The following is a 16,853-nucleotide window of genomic DNA, read 5'->3' as shown; positions in this document are numbered from 1 at the left end:
CCTCGCTGGCTCCTCATCCCTGTCTTGCCTTATAACACATTCCTGCGGAGGGAGCTGGTAGGAACGTCGGGTTGCTCACTCAATGGCCAGGGTCAACAACGGCGGCACCACGTGGTGTGTTCCGCACAATATGCCCGGACTGTGAGGGCGGGCACAAGCCGGCGTGAGTAGGTTAAACGTTGAGTTTTATAAGGGCACCACGGGGTGACCAGCCCCTCCCCACCCAGCCCCACCCTCTCCACCCAGCCCCTCCCCACCCAGCCCCACCCTCCCCTCCCAGCCCCTCCCCTCTCATTTTTGGATGCACGACAGACGGCCGGACACAATAATCCCGTGGGCTGGTGGTGTAACCAGGAGGTTCCTACCAGTATAACCTCTTGTCACAAGCAGCTCTTTTGCCCACTACAGCAATTTGTTTCTTGCTGCGGCTGTTCCACCTGATGACGGACGCTTGCGTTGCTCCCGAAACGTCGCGGTTTTAATTTATTTGATACCCACGTGACTTTACCGACAGAACCAAAGAGTATGGATCACTGCAGTCACGCAAACTTCAGATCTAGATCAGACCACGAGTTGAGCGGTCTTCTCTCGTGCACTTGGTTACCAGGACTAAGGAGACAAAAAGCCGATTCGAAAAACCCTAAACGTGGCAAACGATACCAAACAGGTCGTAAGAAAAGCACAGATTCGCATCGTTGCACAAAGACAACGATCCCCCGTGTAGCCTGAACGCGATGTTAGGGCGAGTGCTGTTCGCGAGCACCTATAAAGGCTGGCACGCCACACGAGGGGGTGACCAGCCACCACGTCTGTGTCTCCCTAGTAGCGATGTTTACACGCCGCACCAGGTAATCACTTGAGTCGACCTAGGGGAGGCCCAGGGCCGGTTCAGATAAACGTCACTGGTGTAGGCCGTGAGCGGGAATCGAACTCGGGCCACGGGGTTCGTGGCGCAGCGCGTTAACCGCTGGAACTGCCGCACACGCACGCCACACCGTGGACATCCATCCGTCAGGCTTCATAATTAGAAAGTGAAACATTTTATTACGACAAAAATAAATGTACAGTTACCGAAAATATAAGAAAATAAAACCATTCGCCACACCCCGTGATTCATAACGGATGCTTATGACGACGATGAGACCAAAGTCCCAAGTGAAATGTAGCCACAGCTAACAGATGGAGACACATGCAGACAGCCAACAACAGGAGACCAGCCACACACACAGCTAACAGATGGAGACACATGCATACAGCCAACAACCCGGGACAGCCACACACACAGCTAACAGATGGAGACACATGCAGACATCCAACAACCCGGGACAGCTACACACACAGCTAACAGATAAGACACGTGCAGACAGCCAAGAACAGGAGACCAGCCACACACACAGCTAACAGATAGACACATGCAGACAGCCAACAACAGGAGACCAGCCACACACACAGCTAACAGATAGACACATGCAGACAGCCAACAACCCGGGACAGCCACACACAGCTAACAGATGGAGACACATGCAGACAGCCAACAACAGGAGACCAGCCACACACACAGCTAACAGATAGAGACATGCAGACAGCCAACAACAGGAGACCAGCCACACACACAGCTAACAGACACATGCAGACAGCTAACAGGAGACCAGTCACACAGACAGCTAACAGATGGACACATGCAGACAGCCAACAACTGGAGACCAGTTACACACACAGCTAACAGATAGACACATGCAGACAGCCAACAACAGGAGACCAGCCACACACACAGCTAACAGATAGACACATGCAGACAGCCAACAACCCGGGACAGCCACACACACAGCTAACAGATAGACACATGCAGACAGCCAACAACAGGAGACCAGCCACACACACAGCTAACAGATGGAGACATGCAGACAGCCAACAACAGACCAGCCACACACACAGCTAACAGATGGAGACACATGCAGACAGCCAACAACAGGAGACCAGTCACACAGACAGCTAACAGATAGACACATGCAGACAGCCAACAACTGGAGACCAGTTACACACACAGCTAACAGATAGAGACATGCAGACAGCCAACAACAGGAGACCATTTAGACACACACAGCTAACAGATAGACACATGCAGACAGCCAACAACCCGGGACAGCTACACACACAGCTAACAGATGGAGACACATGCAGAGACAGCATGGCATGAGCGACAGGCAATATGCACTCAGGAGGGAAAAAATAATCGATATTTAAGGACAATTTCTGAATCGTCTACGTTATGCACCAATCTCAAATGCCTTTGTGCTAAAATTCAGTGGTGTTACGTCGCAACACTTTTGGCATGGACAGCACAGACGTGACGTCAAATGAGTGATGTCACTTCCGGTCGGAAGCAAAACAAGTTTAGCAATCATCAGAAAATTTTGAGTCCTATTTTTTGTTGGATTATTCCGAAGTTTATGTAGAACGCATCCGGAATTCATACACAACCAAATACTTCCACTGACAGGTGAAGTGACAGACAGTCGTCGTGAATCACGCATGGAGACACGGTCAGAGAGAGACACGGTCAGAGAGGGACACGGTCAGAGAGGGACACGGTCAGAGAGGGACACGGTCAGAGAGAGACACGGTCAGAGAGAGACACGGTCAGAGAGAGACACGGCCAGAGAGAGACACGGCCAGAGAGAGACACGGCCAGAGACACGGCCAGAGACACGGTCAGAGACACGGTCAGAGAGAGACACGGTCAGAGAGAGACACGGTCAGAGAGAGACAAGGTCAGAGAGAGACACGGTCAGAGAGAGACACGGTCAGAGAGAGACACGGTCAGAGAGACACGGTCAGAGAGAGACGCGGTCAGAGAGAGACGCGGTCAGAGAGAGACGCGGTCAGAGAGAGACGCGGTCAGAGAGAGACAAGGTCAGAGAGAGACACGGTCAGAGAGAGACACGGCCAGAGAGAGACACGGTCAGAGAGAGACACGGTCAGAGAGAGACACGGTCAGAGAGAGACACGGTCAGAGAGAGACACGGCCAGAGAGAGACACGGCCAGAGAGGGACACGGCCAGAGAGAGACACGGTCAGAGAGGGACACAGAGAGAGACACGGCCAGAGAGAGACACGGTCAGAGAGAGACACGGCCAGAGAGAGACACGGTCAGAGAGAGACACGGCCAGAGAGAGACACAGAGAGAGACACGGTCAGAGAGAGACACAGAGAGAGACACGGTCAGAGAGACACAGAGAGAGACACGGTCAGAGAGAGACACAGAGAGAGACACAGCCAGAGAGAGACACGGCCAGAGAGAGGCCAAGGTATCGTTGTCGCCGTGCTGAGTTGTTTGCGGCTGCAGGTGTTTCCCTGCAGCTCACGCAAACAGCTGCTGCAGGTGCGCGAGCCAGTCGGTGAGCGTGGGCGAGTCTTGAGGCGGCTGCGGGAAAAGAGGGCAGAAGGGAGTACAGGGTTAAATCTTGACCTAAAGCTTTCGTGACTGCAGGAATTAATATTCTTTGGGTCTTTCGCGAAAGTTATCGGTAAACTTATCTACGTGACTTTACCGAAAGACCCAAAGAATAGGAGCACAGGGTTATCGCGGCTTGAGACCGGAAAGTCTGGGACGACAAGACCGGCCCTCTCCAGACAATGTGGTGGACCGAGAGAACGGTCCGACTCGCACCCGGAGGGTGGAGATGTCGGGGCGCGGCTCGGCGCCGGTGACGGACAGCAGAGTGGCGCCGCTGCCGGTGGCGGGGTAGCCGGGCGGCGCATGCAGGGTGCACACCACGCTCGCCGTGGCGCCCAGCAGCACGCGCATTTGCCGCTCCGATTCCCGCCAGTCCACCGCGAACCTGCCGCACCGACGCACACAAAGACCCCCCCCCCCCCTTGTAGCCGCTGACCGACCGTCGGGGCGAGCGTTGTTAGCGAGCAGCGCCTGTGAAGGCCGGCGCGGCACACAAAGGGGGTGGCCAGCACCACGCGCCGGCCGCGTTTGCCTCCCGAGTGGCGACGTTTACACACCGCACCAGCGTACTCGTTCAAGGCTCAGCCGACCAAACGGAGGCCCGAGACTGGTTCAGATCATCGTCGCTGGCGTTGGCCGTGAGCGGGAATCGAACTCGTGTCACCGGGTTCGTAGCGGCAGCGCGCTAACTACTACGCTGCCGCTCCCCCTACCGGCCCACACACAAGTGCTTAAAGACACGACTAAAAACACAAAAACGTCTCGCGGGCAGATACACAAAAGACAAAGATCCCCAGTGTAATCTTCAACAAATTGTTGGGGCACGTGCTCGTTGGCGAGCACCTATTAAGGCCGGCACGGCACACAAGGCGGCGGTGCGACGAGTACAGTACAATATTGGCGGCCTTGTGCGGAAGCTGACCACACTGCACCAAGTACTCATTTACCACGGTGTGGTTGAGTGTGGTTAACCAAGTGGCGATGTTGGTGATGATTATCACGGTGGGAGCGTGTTTGAGTGTGGTTGACCCAGTGCAGTGTAGAGCAAATTATGGTTAGCACGGTGTGTGTGTGTGTGTGGTGTGTGAGCGTGGCTTAAGTGTAGGTAACCCTGCGTGGTGTGTCGTGATGCCATGGTGCGTGTGTGCAGTTGATTTTGGTTAACCCTGTGGTGTTGAGGATGATGATTGAACCATTGTTAAATTGGTGCGGCGGTGACGATGACCGTCACAGTTGACAGTTCCGCGTGAACGAGTGCGGTTGAGGAGTGCCGGTGAGTGCGGCGCTCGCACCGGCTCTGCAGGCGCTGGACCTCGGCGACGAGCGCCGCCTGCCCCTCGTAGCGGCGCCGGATCTCCGCGAGGACGGAGCTAACCTTGCCGACTCCCCGACCACCGTCACACAGGTCCTCGATGCCCAGCACCACGCGGCTCGTCTGTGCGCACGCAGACACCGGCACGATCGCTCGCCGGATTGTAGGCCTCAAGAGCAGCAGGGTGGGGCTCTGCGGCGCTGAGCTACCGCCACCGAGATGGGGCTCAGTTCAGCGCGCGAGACAAGGACCCTCGGTTAGAATCCGGTTCGGCCTCCCGTGGCCGAGGCTCGGAGACACCACCTCACGGCGTCACCGCTGACAGTCTGGGTTCGAATCCGCGCTACAGCCGTCTGTGAATAAACCGGGTTCTGATGTGTGTGTATATATAAGCGCGTTGATGGTATCGGCACGTCAACGGTGACCGGTGCCGCGTGCTTCCCAAGGGGCCAATCGTGAGCCTCCGCTCTTGGGTCCCCACCCCCCACCCCAACTTCCCGACCGGTAGAGATTCCGTCCCAAGTTCCCAAGCACCCAGAACCCCCATGGCAGAGCCCCTAGAGCCACGCCAACGTCACCCCACGGTGGCTCGGAGATGTTAACTACCTCGCCTGCTATGCAGGAGGACGAGGGTTCCATTCCCACCCCAATGCCCGTACATTCGGAGTTTGCGTGTTCTCCCCGTGGTCGCGTGGATTTTTCTCCGCATCCTCCGGTTGTTCCCTCCACACTTAGAAACACGCGTTTAGAATATTTGGCTGCATTAACGGCCCACCCGATTTTCCACGTGATAAGCCACTTTGTTGAGCTATCATTTGTGGCCAGGTCACTTCTGAATGAGAGCTATATAGCTCGGTGGGCCTCAACTGTTAAAATAAAAAAAAGTGTTTGTTTTATATTCTTGGTTCTTTCGGTAAAGTCACGTTGTACCCCTGCATCCTCCACGAGTGTGCGGTCGGTACAACCGCACGCGATCGACGGCTACGCCGCTGTCCCCTCTGCAAACGCCCGAGCCACCTTGCCTGGACGTCGCTCACGGTGCCGTCGGGGTGGAGGGAGAGATCCAGGCGGAGGGGGGCGGCCTTTCTCAGCGTCATCTCCACGCTCAGGGCCTCCTCGGTGGCGCCGGGCAGCAGACGCATGTCACACAGCCCCTGCAGCAGCTGCGACGCGCGCACCTCCCTGCACGCAGAGACAAAGATCCCCCGTATAGCCTTGACGAGACTGTTGGGGCAAGTGGCGTTAGCGAGCATCTACGAAGGTCGGAACGGCACACGACGGGGTGGGTGGCCAGCACCAGGTCCAGCAGGCTTCGTCTCCCTAGTGGCAATATTTTTACACACTGCGCCAGGTACTCATTTGAGGCTGAGTCGACCTAGGGGAGGCCCAGGACCGCTTCAGATAATCGTCACTGCTGTTGGTGGCCATCAGCGGGAATCGAACCCGGGTCGCCGGGTTCGTAGCGCAGCTCTCCCCACACGCGCACATACGCACACACACACACAGCGCGGTGCACATGCACTGGTACACATCGGTCTCTCAGGAACAATAGTACTCATGGCCTGCGTGGCCAGTTGATTAGGGCCAGAGATGGTATTAGTGGCCTGGGTGGCTAGCTGTTAGTGAGGTAACGACTAGTGGCTGGCTCACGAGTTGGTTAGGGCTAGCAGTAGTGGCTTTGATGGCTAGAGTCAAAGAGACGACTCGTACGAGTGGCTTGGTTGGCTGACCGGTGTTCGGGGTGTGTTTGCCAGGTGGCTAGGACTCGTGACTGGCTAGTTGGCGAGCTGACTACGGTAACTGAGAGACCTGGTTCTAGCGGACAGTTTGGCACTTCATTCGAGTGAGGGGCAGGGCTTGACCATACGGTCGTTTAGGGCCTACCACCCACCCACCCCACCGATAACCACCTGCCCCTCCGTCCGCAACCTTGCGCAGCGCGGCCACGTGGCGAGCTTTTGTCAGTGTTTGGTTCCCGCGTCCCCGCTCACCACTCGCGCTCCGCCAGCTGGCGCCCCTGCCGCGCTGCCGTCTCGTTCGCCTGCGCCAGCTCCGAGTCGGCGGCCGCCAGGAGCACGCGGTAGCGAGCGATCGCCTCTCGCTGGAGCTGCAGCGATTCCTCCGCCACTCGCAGCTTCTCCACCTGGCGGGGGCGGAAAGGCGTTGGGGGTAGTAGAGGTGGGGGGGGGCCCGATGGAAGAGAGGTGAGGAGAGGAGGTGCGAGAGAGGCGACGAGGTAATCCGCGAGAAATACGCAACAAGAACTAAGAAGCGTGGCGGGGTGCACGCCTTGGGATTACGCCGAGAGACGGAGAGCACACACGGATCGGAGAGCACGCGCGGGTTCGTGACGTCGTACAAACAAGTGGGCCTGGGGCAGGCAGGGAGCGCTAAGGCTAGAAGCGACGGTGGGCGACGACGGTCAAGGATAATAACGGAGTGGCAGACGAGGATTGACATTCATCCCACGAGAGGAGACGGAACAATGAAAGCCATTAACAGTGGCTTGAGCATGGCCACTACTGAATTATGGAGTGGCCTCTTAATTTGGCCCGTTGAGAATCAGAATCTCTATTCGTCCTGAGTGAATCCAATGAGCTGGGAAGCTCTTTTTCGCAGACGTCCACCCATGTCCAGCGGTACAGCGGGCGGACCGGCTATGAGAAAGGGTCGCTGGTCCAAGTCCTCGCTGGGCGTGGTTGGCTCGGCCCATCATCCCTCCGTCCGTCCGGGGCCCGATAAAATGAGTGCCACGTTGCGGCGGGAGGGGAAGTCAACTGCTGTTGTCCTATGGGGAGACTCGCCCTCGTCACAGGAATGTGGAATTTCCACCCCAGGCTCTGGGGACTGTAAACAGGAGACGAGCACGCGGTCAGAGAGAGACCGTTCGTTGCGGCGCTGTTTTGCGGCGATCGAGCATCACGCAGACATCAATGCGAGTGGGGGATAAGCAGTCCCACTGTTTGATGAGGACGATTTCACAGCCGAGTCCAGAGCACAGTTGTCAACGTACTGTGCGAGAGAAGTTCAACGTACACACATACATACAAATGAGCCGTCAGAGTGGACACACTCACCCTCTTCTGGATCTCTTCTTTATTCACTTTCCCTCCATTGTTCGGGTTCTGTAAGACAGCAGCGTCGTGTTCATTCTTGTTACGGTTACCGTTACAGCTCGTTAAGCCTGGAGAGCCTCACCGAGTCTCAAACTAAAAACTAAACCATTTTTATTGACTAGCTCGCCTGGTATGCAGGATGTCGTGGGTTCGATTCCGACTCTGACGCCTGCTGCTGTATATTTGGAGTTTGCGTGTCTCTCTCTCTCTCCCCGTGGTCGCGTGGATTTTTCTCCGGGTCTTCCGGTTTTTCCCTCCACATGAAGAATCGACATCACGCGTTTAGAGTATTCGGCTGCTATAGATTTTGCACGTGATGATGATAAGCCACTTCGTCGAGCTATCATTTATGGCCAGGTCACTCCTCAAAAAGAGCTACGTAGCCGAGCGGGCCTTACCTGCTAAAATAAAGCATAGTTTTTTTTTGTTCACCCCTGCAACCGCGACGAGTGTGCGGTTGGTGCAACTGCACGCGCCCGTAAAAGTTTACGTTGGAATTGGCCAATTTAACTGCAGAAGGAATGTCATTTCACAAACCAGTTGTGAGCGCGCGTGTGTGATCATCGGCGAACGTTCCGGAGACCATCGACTTTGCTTCCCCTCCCCGCCCCCCTCCACCGAGGGCCGTGGCTGTACACGCACGCGGTGGCGATCCCCGCCGGCGCCTCACCGCGTCGGCGCTCCGGGCGGCGAGCCGGACGCGCAGGGCGTCCCGCGCGGCCTCCAGCCGCTCCAGGTTGTCGCAGAGCGCGTCGGCCGCCACCCCCACCGCCTCTTCCACGCGGCCGCAGGCGCCCTTCAGCCGCTTGACTTCGCGCTGCGTCGCCGCCAGCTCCGCCCCTGCGCCCTCACCACAACGCGCGTGTGGCAGAACCGCGAGAGCAACGCGGCCGCGCAAAGGGGGCGGGGGCCCCTTCCACGGTTGCGCCTCCGTCGGCGCGGTGTTGCCGCACAAAGTCCGAGGTTTCACTCTGCGTGCCGGTGAGAGAGCGTGACTGACAAATTCATTGGGCCCCCAGCACGTTTCTCCTTCCTGATGAAACATTGCCGATCTGAAGTCGAGATCGGCAGTCCCCAACCGGTGGGTCGTGCTCCCCACTCCCCCCACCTCCTAGCCTCTCAGGATTGGGGGGGGGGGGGTGGGTGGGGGTGCACGCAGGCTGCAGCATGGATACCGCACAAGAAAGATGTTGAACGTGTTCGAGAAACGCCGACGTCGTGTTGCGGAGACTCCAACGCACCGAGTGAAACTTCAATGGGGGACCGCGATAGCCAACCGGGTGGAGGACCCCGGGTTTAGACCGTAGGGGGCGAGCGTCACCGCGTAGAGCCGGCAGGCGAGTGGCCGGGTGGCGGAGACCGTCAACGCGCTACGCTCGAGAACCCGGTTTGACCACGGGCACCCGTGTGGTGCCGGGCTAACCCCCCCGCCCCCCACCGCGTCACCCAGAGGCGTCGCTTCGCACCGATTTTGGCGGCGTCCATCAGGCGGCGGTCCTCGTCCCCGCACAGGAATTTCACCATGTGGTGGTTCGCGTATCGCGCCATGAAGCACCTCTTGACTGTCCGCAGCTCCCACTGTTGACAGAAGGTGAAGACTTAACAGAATTCATAATAAAAGGTTTTTGGGTTAGATCGCGTTTATTTATAAATGTGTCGTAACCCTCCACCACCCGACACGGCCAATCAGCAAAGAAAAGTGTCACGTTGACAAAAGACAAATAATTCACTACTTCAGCCCACCGGTGTGTTGAAGAGTTAATCCACATTTACAGTTTGAGTACGACGTTTCGCTGGTAAATACTTCCAGCATCATCGGGCAATTCGCCAGAATGGTCGCGAAAGCCTACGTGTTAAACTGACTTAACAGAATGTTGGGGTGCTGTCAACGAAGGGCAGAAGGCCGGCACGGCACACGAGGGGGCCGGGGTAGCCAGCGCCACGCCCGGCCGCCTTTGCATCCCCAGCCGGCGATTGTTACACGTCGCAGCGGGTACTCATTTGAGGCCGAGTCGACCCAGGGAAGGCTCAGGACCGGTTCCAGATAATCGTCACTGCCGTTGGCCGTGAGCGGGAATTGAACTCGGGTTTGCCGGGTTCGCAGCGCGGCGCATTAACCGCTACGCCACCGCTCGCACAGAAGCGTTGGCGTAGTGGAGGTGCTTCATCCTAGCCGGGAGTCTCAAGCCAGGGCCGCACCTGAGCCACCGGTCGCTCAACAAAGTCACTCTCAAAATCGCACGACTCAAATCGCCCACCCACCTTCTCCTCCCCCCCCTCGCTCAATTCACTCACCCGCCTGCTCGATCCCTCACCTTCTCACCTGCTTACATTACTTATCAACCCCCTTATCAGTGCCATCCTCATTACAGACCAATTCAGAACGTATCGATCACCCCGTGCCCCTATAAATCTCAACGTTCATCATACAAAGTCCCATCACAAGGGAGAAACACAAACACAGACAATCACCACTAGTACACTCACCACTACAATCACCACTCTTACACTCACCACTACTACACTCACCACTACATACTGTCAACCCCCTTATCAGTGCCTACCTCATTACAGAGCAATTCAGACCTTATTGGTCACCCCGTGCCCTTATAAATCTCAACGTTCATCCTACAAAGCCCGCATTGAAACATCTGTACGCCGTGTGGACCTGAAAACTCAATTCCCCTGCACAAGAATTCGGGGCGAGCCGTGTGGGTCGACGGGTGCCACTCACCCACACGGCTGAACAGTCGCTCACTTGCCCACCTCACCCTGCCACCCACACGGCTGGGCCTTTCGACTCATCCTAATCTAACATCGCTCACCATTCACTCACCCTTCACTCACCCTTCACTCACCCACCTGCTCACTCACCCTTCACTCACCCTTCACTCACCCTTCACTCACCCTTCACTCACCCACCTGCTCACTCACCCTTCACTCACCCTTCACTCACCCACCTGCTCACCCTTCACTTACCCTTCACTCACCCTTCACTCACCCACCTGCTCACTCACCATTCACTCACTGCTCACTCACCCTTCACTCACCCACCTGCTCACTCACCCTTCACTCACCATTCACTCACCCACCTGCTCACTCACCCTTCACTCACCCAACTGCTCACTCACCCTTCACTCACCCTTCACTCACCCTTCCCTCACCCACCTGCTCACTCACCCTTCACTCACCCAACTGCTCACTCACCCTTCACTCACTCACCCTTCACTCACCCTTCACTCACCCTTCACTCACCCTTCACTCACCCTTCACTCACCCACCTGCTCACTCACCCTTCACTCACCCAACTGCTCACTCACCCTTCACTCACCCACCCTTCACTCACCCACCCTTCACTCACCCACCTGCTCACTCACCCTTCACTCACCCACCTGCTCACCCTTCGCTCACCCTTCACTCACCCACCTGCTCACTCACCACCTGCTCGCTCACCCTTCAATCATCCACCTGCTCACTCACCCACCCTTCACTCACCATTCACTCACCCACCTGCTCACTCACCATTCACTCACCCACCTGCTCACTCACCCACCCTTCACTCACCCTTCACCCACCCTTCACTCACTCACCTGCTCACCAAACCTTTCGCACTCGTGCCCCCCGCTCACTTAACCCGACCTCATCCACCCGTGCACTCAGCCCACTCAGCCCACCACACTCTCACTCAACACTCCCAGTAGTAACTACTGGCCAAACGTCACGGTACTCAGAGTGTAAATGTTGTGGCTTGGCTCTACAACACACAACCGGTGTGCTGGACTAGTATACTACACTATACAATACACTACACTATACACTACACCACACTATACACTACGATACAATAGTGCTGTACTAGTATACACTACACTACTATACACTACACTATGATACACTAGTGCTGTACTAGTATACTACACTATACACAACACTATACACTACACACTACACTATACACTCGTGCTGTACTAGTATACACTACACTATACACTACTATACACAATATACTATACTATACACTAGTGTTGTACTAGTATACACTACACTATACTACTATACACAATATACTACACTATACACTAGTGTTGTACTAGTATACACTACTATACACTACACTATACACTAGTGCTGTACTAGTATACACTACTATACACTATACCACACTATACATTACACTACTATACACAATACACTACACTATACACCAGTGCTGTACTAGTGACGAATTGGCCACGTTCTGTTTGCGTGACAACCCCTGACTAGTTGGCTGTGTCGGGTGGTTGCCGGCTTAACGACACACATTTATACATTCACGCAATCCAACCCACAAAAACCCCCCCCCCCCTCTCTATTACGGACTCCCAGCGTATCACTACCACGTCTCCCACCTTCCCACCCCCCACACCTCATCGCTCACGCTCCCACCTTATGGTCGCACACCCGGGCACACACGCTGGGCTCTCACCATCGATCGCTCGTACGCCACGCCGGCTGGCGCCGTCGCCACCTCCTCACGGCTCCCCTCGTCGTGACCACCCCAAGCCGCGCCGAGGAGCGCCTCGGCCTCCTGCAGCACCCTGCGAACACGTGGTGCGACCTGTCACTCACCGGGGCCAACTCCCACCACCGGGGCTCACGCCCGGTGTTGTTCGGGCAAGGGTGGTGGGTCAACAAAGATGGCAGTCAACTTTGTTGACTCGACTTCTTGGCTTGGCATGGCTTGGCATGGCATGCCTCCCCCCGTATCTCCACGTCACTCGTGTCTCCCATAGCTCTGTCTCCCATAGCTCTGTCTCCCATAGCTCTGTCTCCCATAGCTCTGTCTCCCATAGCTCTGTCTCCCATAGCTCTGTCTCCCATAGCTCTGTCTCCCATAGCTCTGTCTCCCATAGCTCTGTCTCCCATAGCTCTGTCTCCCATAGCTCTGTCTCCCATAGCTCTGTCTCCCGTGTCTGTCCCCCACATCCCCGTGTCTCCCACGTCCCCCGTGTCCCCCACATCTCAGTGTGTCCCCCACGCCCCCCACATCCCCGTGTCTGTCCCCCACGTCCGTGTCCCCCACATCCCCGTGTCTGTCCCCCACGTCCCCCGTGTCTGTCCCCCACGTCCCCCGTGTCTCCCACATCTCAGTGTGTCCCCCACATCCCCCGTGTCCCCCACGTCTCCCGTGTCTAACCCCCACGTCTCCCGTGTCTGTCCCCCACGTCCCCCGTGTCTGTCCCCCACGTCCCCCGTGTCTCCCACATCTCAATGTGTCCCCCACATCCCCCGTGTCCCCCACGTCTCCCGTGTTTGTCCCCCACGTCCCCCGTGTTTGTCCCCCACGTCTCCCGTGTCTAACCCCCACGTCCCCCGTGTTTGTCCCCCACGTCTCCCGTGTCTCCGAGTGTCCCCCCACCCGAGCGCTCCTCCCGCTCCGCGCGTCGTCTCCGCCGCCATCGTCCCAGCGATTTGAATGCGCGAGGCGCCGCCCCCCGGGGACGCGTCCGCATCTCTCATTGGTCCGCGGCCCGCCGGCGGTAGCGTCCTGATTGGGCGACGCGACCCCACCCCTCTCAGCACGTGACGGCTGAGCCCCGCCAACGACTTTCATCAACGGTTCCTGTTACCACGGCAACGGGTACAGGGGACTCCTCGACCTATGAACGAATTCGGTTCCTGTTCGTAAGTCGATTTGTTCGTAAGTACAACTTTACTCCCGTCGATTCCAAACACGTTGTGCGACGTGTACACTAAACTTGTGGGGAATGGCTTTAAAAGTTGTACAACCTCCTGTTAAATGTCACTGGTTCTTCACGTTCTGTACATGTAGATGCCACTGGTTCTTCACTTTCTGTAGATGTAGATGCCACTGGTTCTTCACTTTCTGTAGATGTAGATGCCACTGGTTCTTCACCTTCTGTAGATGTAGATGCCACTGGTTCTTCACGTTCTGCAGATGTAGATGCCACTGATTCTTCACGTTCTACAGATGTAGATGCCACTGGTTCTTCATGTTCTGTAGATGTAACTGGTTCTTCACGTTCTGTAGATGTAGATGTCACTGGTTCTTCACGTTCTGTAGATGTAGATATCACTGGTTCTTCACGTTCTGTACATGTAGATGCCACTGGTTCTTCACCTTCTGCAGATGTAGATACCACTAGTTCTTCACGTTCTGTACATGTAGATGCCACTGGTTCTTCACGTTCTGTAGATGTAGATGCCACTGGTTCTTCACTTCTGTAGATGTAGATGCCATTGATTATTCACGTCCTGCAGATGTAGATGCCACTGGTTCTTCATGTTCTGCAGATGTAGATGCCACTGGTTCTTCACGTTCTGTAGATGTAAATGCCACTGGTTCTTCACGTTCTGTAAATGTAGATACCACTGGTTCTTCACGTTCTGCAGATGTAGATGCCACTGGTTCTTCACGTTCTGTAGATGCCACTGGTTCTTCACGTTCTGTAGATGTAGATGCCACTGGTTCTTCATGTTCTGCAGATGTAGATGCCACTGGTTCTTCACCTTCTGTAGATGTAGATGCCACTGGTTCTTCACCTTCTGTAGATGTAGATGCCACTGGTTCTTCACCTTCTGTAGATGTAGATGCCACTGGTTCTTCACGTTCTGTAGATGCCACTGGTTCTTCATGTTCTGTAGATGCCACTGGTTCTTCACGTTCTGTAGATGTAGATGCCACTGGTTCTTCACGTTCTGTATATGCCACTGGTTCTTCACGTTCTACAGATGTAGATGCCACTGGTTCTTCACGTTCTGTAGATGCCACTGGTTCTTCACCTTCTGTAGATGTAGATGCCACTGGTTCTTCACGTTCTGTAGATGCCACTGGTTCTTCACGTTCTGTAGATGTAGATGCCACTGGTTCTTCACTTCTGTAGATGTAGATGCCATTGATTATTCACGTCCTGCAGATGTAGATGCCACTGGTTCTTCACGTTCTGCAGATGTAGATGCCACTGGTTCTTCACGTCCTGTAGATGTAAATGCCACTGGTTCTTCATGTTCTGCAGATGTAGATGCCACTGGTTCTTCACCTTCTGTAGATGTAGATGCCACTGGTTCTTCACCTTCTGTAGATGCGACTGGTTCTTCACCTTGTGTAGATGTAGATGCCACTGGTTCTTCACGTTCTGTAGATGCCACTGGTTCTTCATGTTCTGTAGATGCCACTGGTTCTTCACGTTCTGTAGATGTAGATGCCACTGGTTCTTCACGTTCTGTATATGCCACTGGTTCTTCACGTTCTACAGATGTAGATGCCACTGGTTCTTCACGTTCTGTAGATGCCACTGGTTCTTCACCTTCTGTAGATGTAGATGCCACTGGTTCTTCACGTTCTGTAGATGCCACTGGTTCTTCACGTTCTGTAGATGTAGATGCCACTGGTTCTTCACTTCTGTAGATGCCATTGATTATTCACGTCCTGCAGATGTAGATGCCACTGGTTCTTCACGTTCTGCAGATGTAGATGCCACTGGTTCTTCACGTTCTGTAGATGTAAATGCCACTGGTTCTTCAAGTTCTGTAAATGTAGATACCACTGGTTCTTCACGTTCTGCAGATGTAGATGCCACTGGTTCTTCACGTTCTGTAGATGCCACTGGTTCTTCACGTTCTGTAGATGTAGATGCCACTGGTTCTTCATGTTCTGCAGATGTAGATGCCACTGGTTCTTCACGTTCTGTAGATGCCACTGGTTCTTCACGTTCTACAGATGTAGATGCCACTGGTTCTTCACGTTCTGTAGATGTAGATGCCACTGGTTCTTCACCTTCTGTAGATGTAGATGTCACTGGTTCTTCACCTTCTGTAGATGTAGATGCCACTGGTTCTTCACGTTCTGTAGATGCCACTGGTTCTTCATGTTCTGTAGATGCCACTGGTTCTTCACGTTCTGTAGATGTAGATGCCACTGGTTCTTCACGTTCTACAGATGTAGATGCCACTGGTTCTTCACCTTCTGTAGATGTAGATGCCACTGGTTCTTCACGTTCTGTAGATGCCACTGGTTCTTCACGTTCTGTAGATGCCACTTCTGCCATCTATTGCACTGCGGTTGAACTTACAACTCTGGGTTTGAACAGGCAACTGGTTTGTTCGTATCTCTGAAAGTTCGTAAGTCGAATGTTCGTAAGTAGCAGTCTCTGTACAGATATGCGATACTTAAAGTTGAACCCAAAAGTTTCCAGTCTTAAATAAACCCCTCCCAAATGTGTCTCACTTGGCAACTCGAATGTGAAAAGGTGTTTAAGTCAGCCTCACGTGTTTTAGATTATTTGGCTGCTACGATTTCCACACATTGATAATAAGCCATATTCTTGGTTCTTTCGGTAAAGTCACGTAGAAGGGAAACAATAAAATAATAAAAATCAATTGAAATATAAAACAATAAACTTCTTCGAACTATCATTTGCGATAGCCACGTCGAGTCTGAAAAAGCTCATAGCTCAGTGGGCCTTATGGACCGTCCATAAATGACGTCACGCGATTTTGGACGATTTTTGACCCCCCCCCCTCGTCACACGGCGTCACAAAAAGTCAGACCCCCCCCCCACCTCAAATGACGTCACAAAGCTCTGCCTCCCACCCCCCCCCCCAAAAAAAAATAAAACATGCTTCAAATCGCTTTAAACTATTGTCATCGTAGTGCGTATTTAATGTGGAGCTGCACTCTGATGTTGTAACAAAACATTTATTAAAAAGTAAATTTAATTAAGTAGAACGTGTTGTCTATATTTAAAGTTGCGCATTTTAATGTGACGTCACATTTCTCACCCCCCCCCCCCCCAGGTGTGTGACGTCATTTATGGACGGCCCCTTACCTGGTAAGATAAAGAGTTTAAATTGTATTTCTATATATTTGTTATTTTACTTACTTTCCTAAACTGTGCAGGGCTTCGTGTTTTTTGTACTATTTGTTGTTGTCACGTTCTGACCCCGTGGCCCCTACTGCACATCTGTG

General features: G+C 54.3%; 1 protein-coding gene across 1 annotated transcript; it reads right to left on the bottom strand.

Moving 5' to 3' along the window:
• Positions 1-1,024: 1,024 nt before the first annotated feature.
• LOC116954767 (uncharacterized) lies at positions 1,025-14,869 on the bottom strand. Its single transcript, XM_076052457.1, has 10 exons — positions 13,284-14,869; positions 12,351-12,462; positions 9,352-9,463; positions 8,556-8,725; positions 7,847-7,894; positions 6,761-6,912; positions 5,787-5,951; positions 4,750-4,887; positions 3,671-3,842; positions 1,025-3,424 (listed from the first exon to the last, which is right to left on the bottom strand). Exons 1-10 carry the CDS (start codon positions 13,382-13,384, stop codon positions 3,362-3,364), a joined length of 1,233 nt encoding a protein of 410 aa, XP_075908572.1. The 5' UTR covers positions 13,385-14,869; the 3' UTR covers positions 1,025-3,361.
• Between the last annotated feature and the right edge of the window lie 1,984 nt (positions 14,870-16,853).

The sequence above is a fragment of the Petromyzon marinus genome, chromosome 56 (assembly GCF_048934315.1).
Source record: "Petromyzon marinus isolate PM22_M1 ecotype Great Lakes invasive population chromosome 56, UKy_Petmar_22M1.pri1.0, whole genome shotgun sequence".
In the NCBI taxonomy this organism is placed as follows: domain Eukaryota; kingdom Metazoa; phylum Chordata; class Hyperoartia; order Petromyzontiformes; family Petromyzontidae; genus Petromyzon; species Petromyzon marinus.
The sequence above is the reverse complement of the archived record's forward strand: the minus strand, read 5'-3'. Positions and strand labels throughout refer to the sequence as shown.

What these genes read in the sequence shown, in the direction of transcription:
- LOC116954767 (XM_076052457.1), bottom strand. Translation starts at nt 13,384, where the DNA reads ATGAGAGATGCGGACGCGTCCCCGGGGGGCGGCGCCTCGCGCATTCAA. An exon ending in AAGAAGAGATCCAGAAGAGG is followed by an intron (nt 6,913 to 7,846) that starts GTGAGTGTGTCC and finishes CGCCCCCGCCAG; the next exon opens with GTGGAGAAGCTGCGAGTGGC. An exon ending in GTGAGCGACGTCCAGGCAAG is followed by an intron (nt 4,888 to 5,786) that starts GTGGCTCGGGCG and finishes CGCACAGACGAG; the next exon opens with CCGCGTGGTGCTGGGCATCG.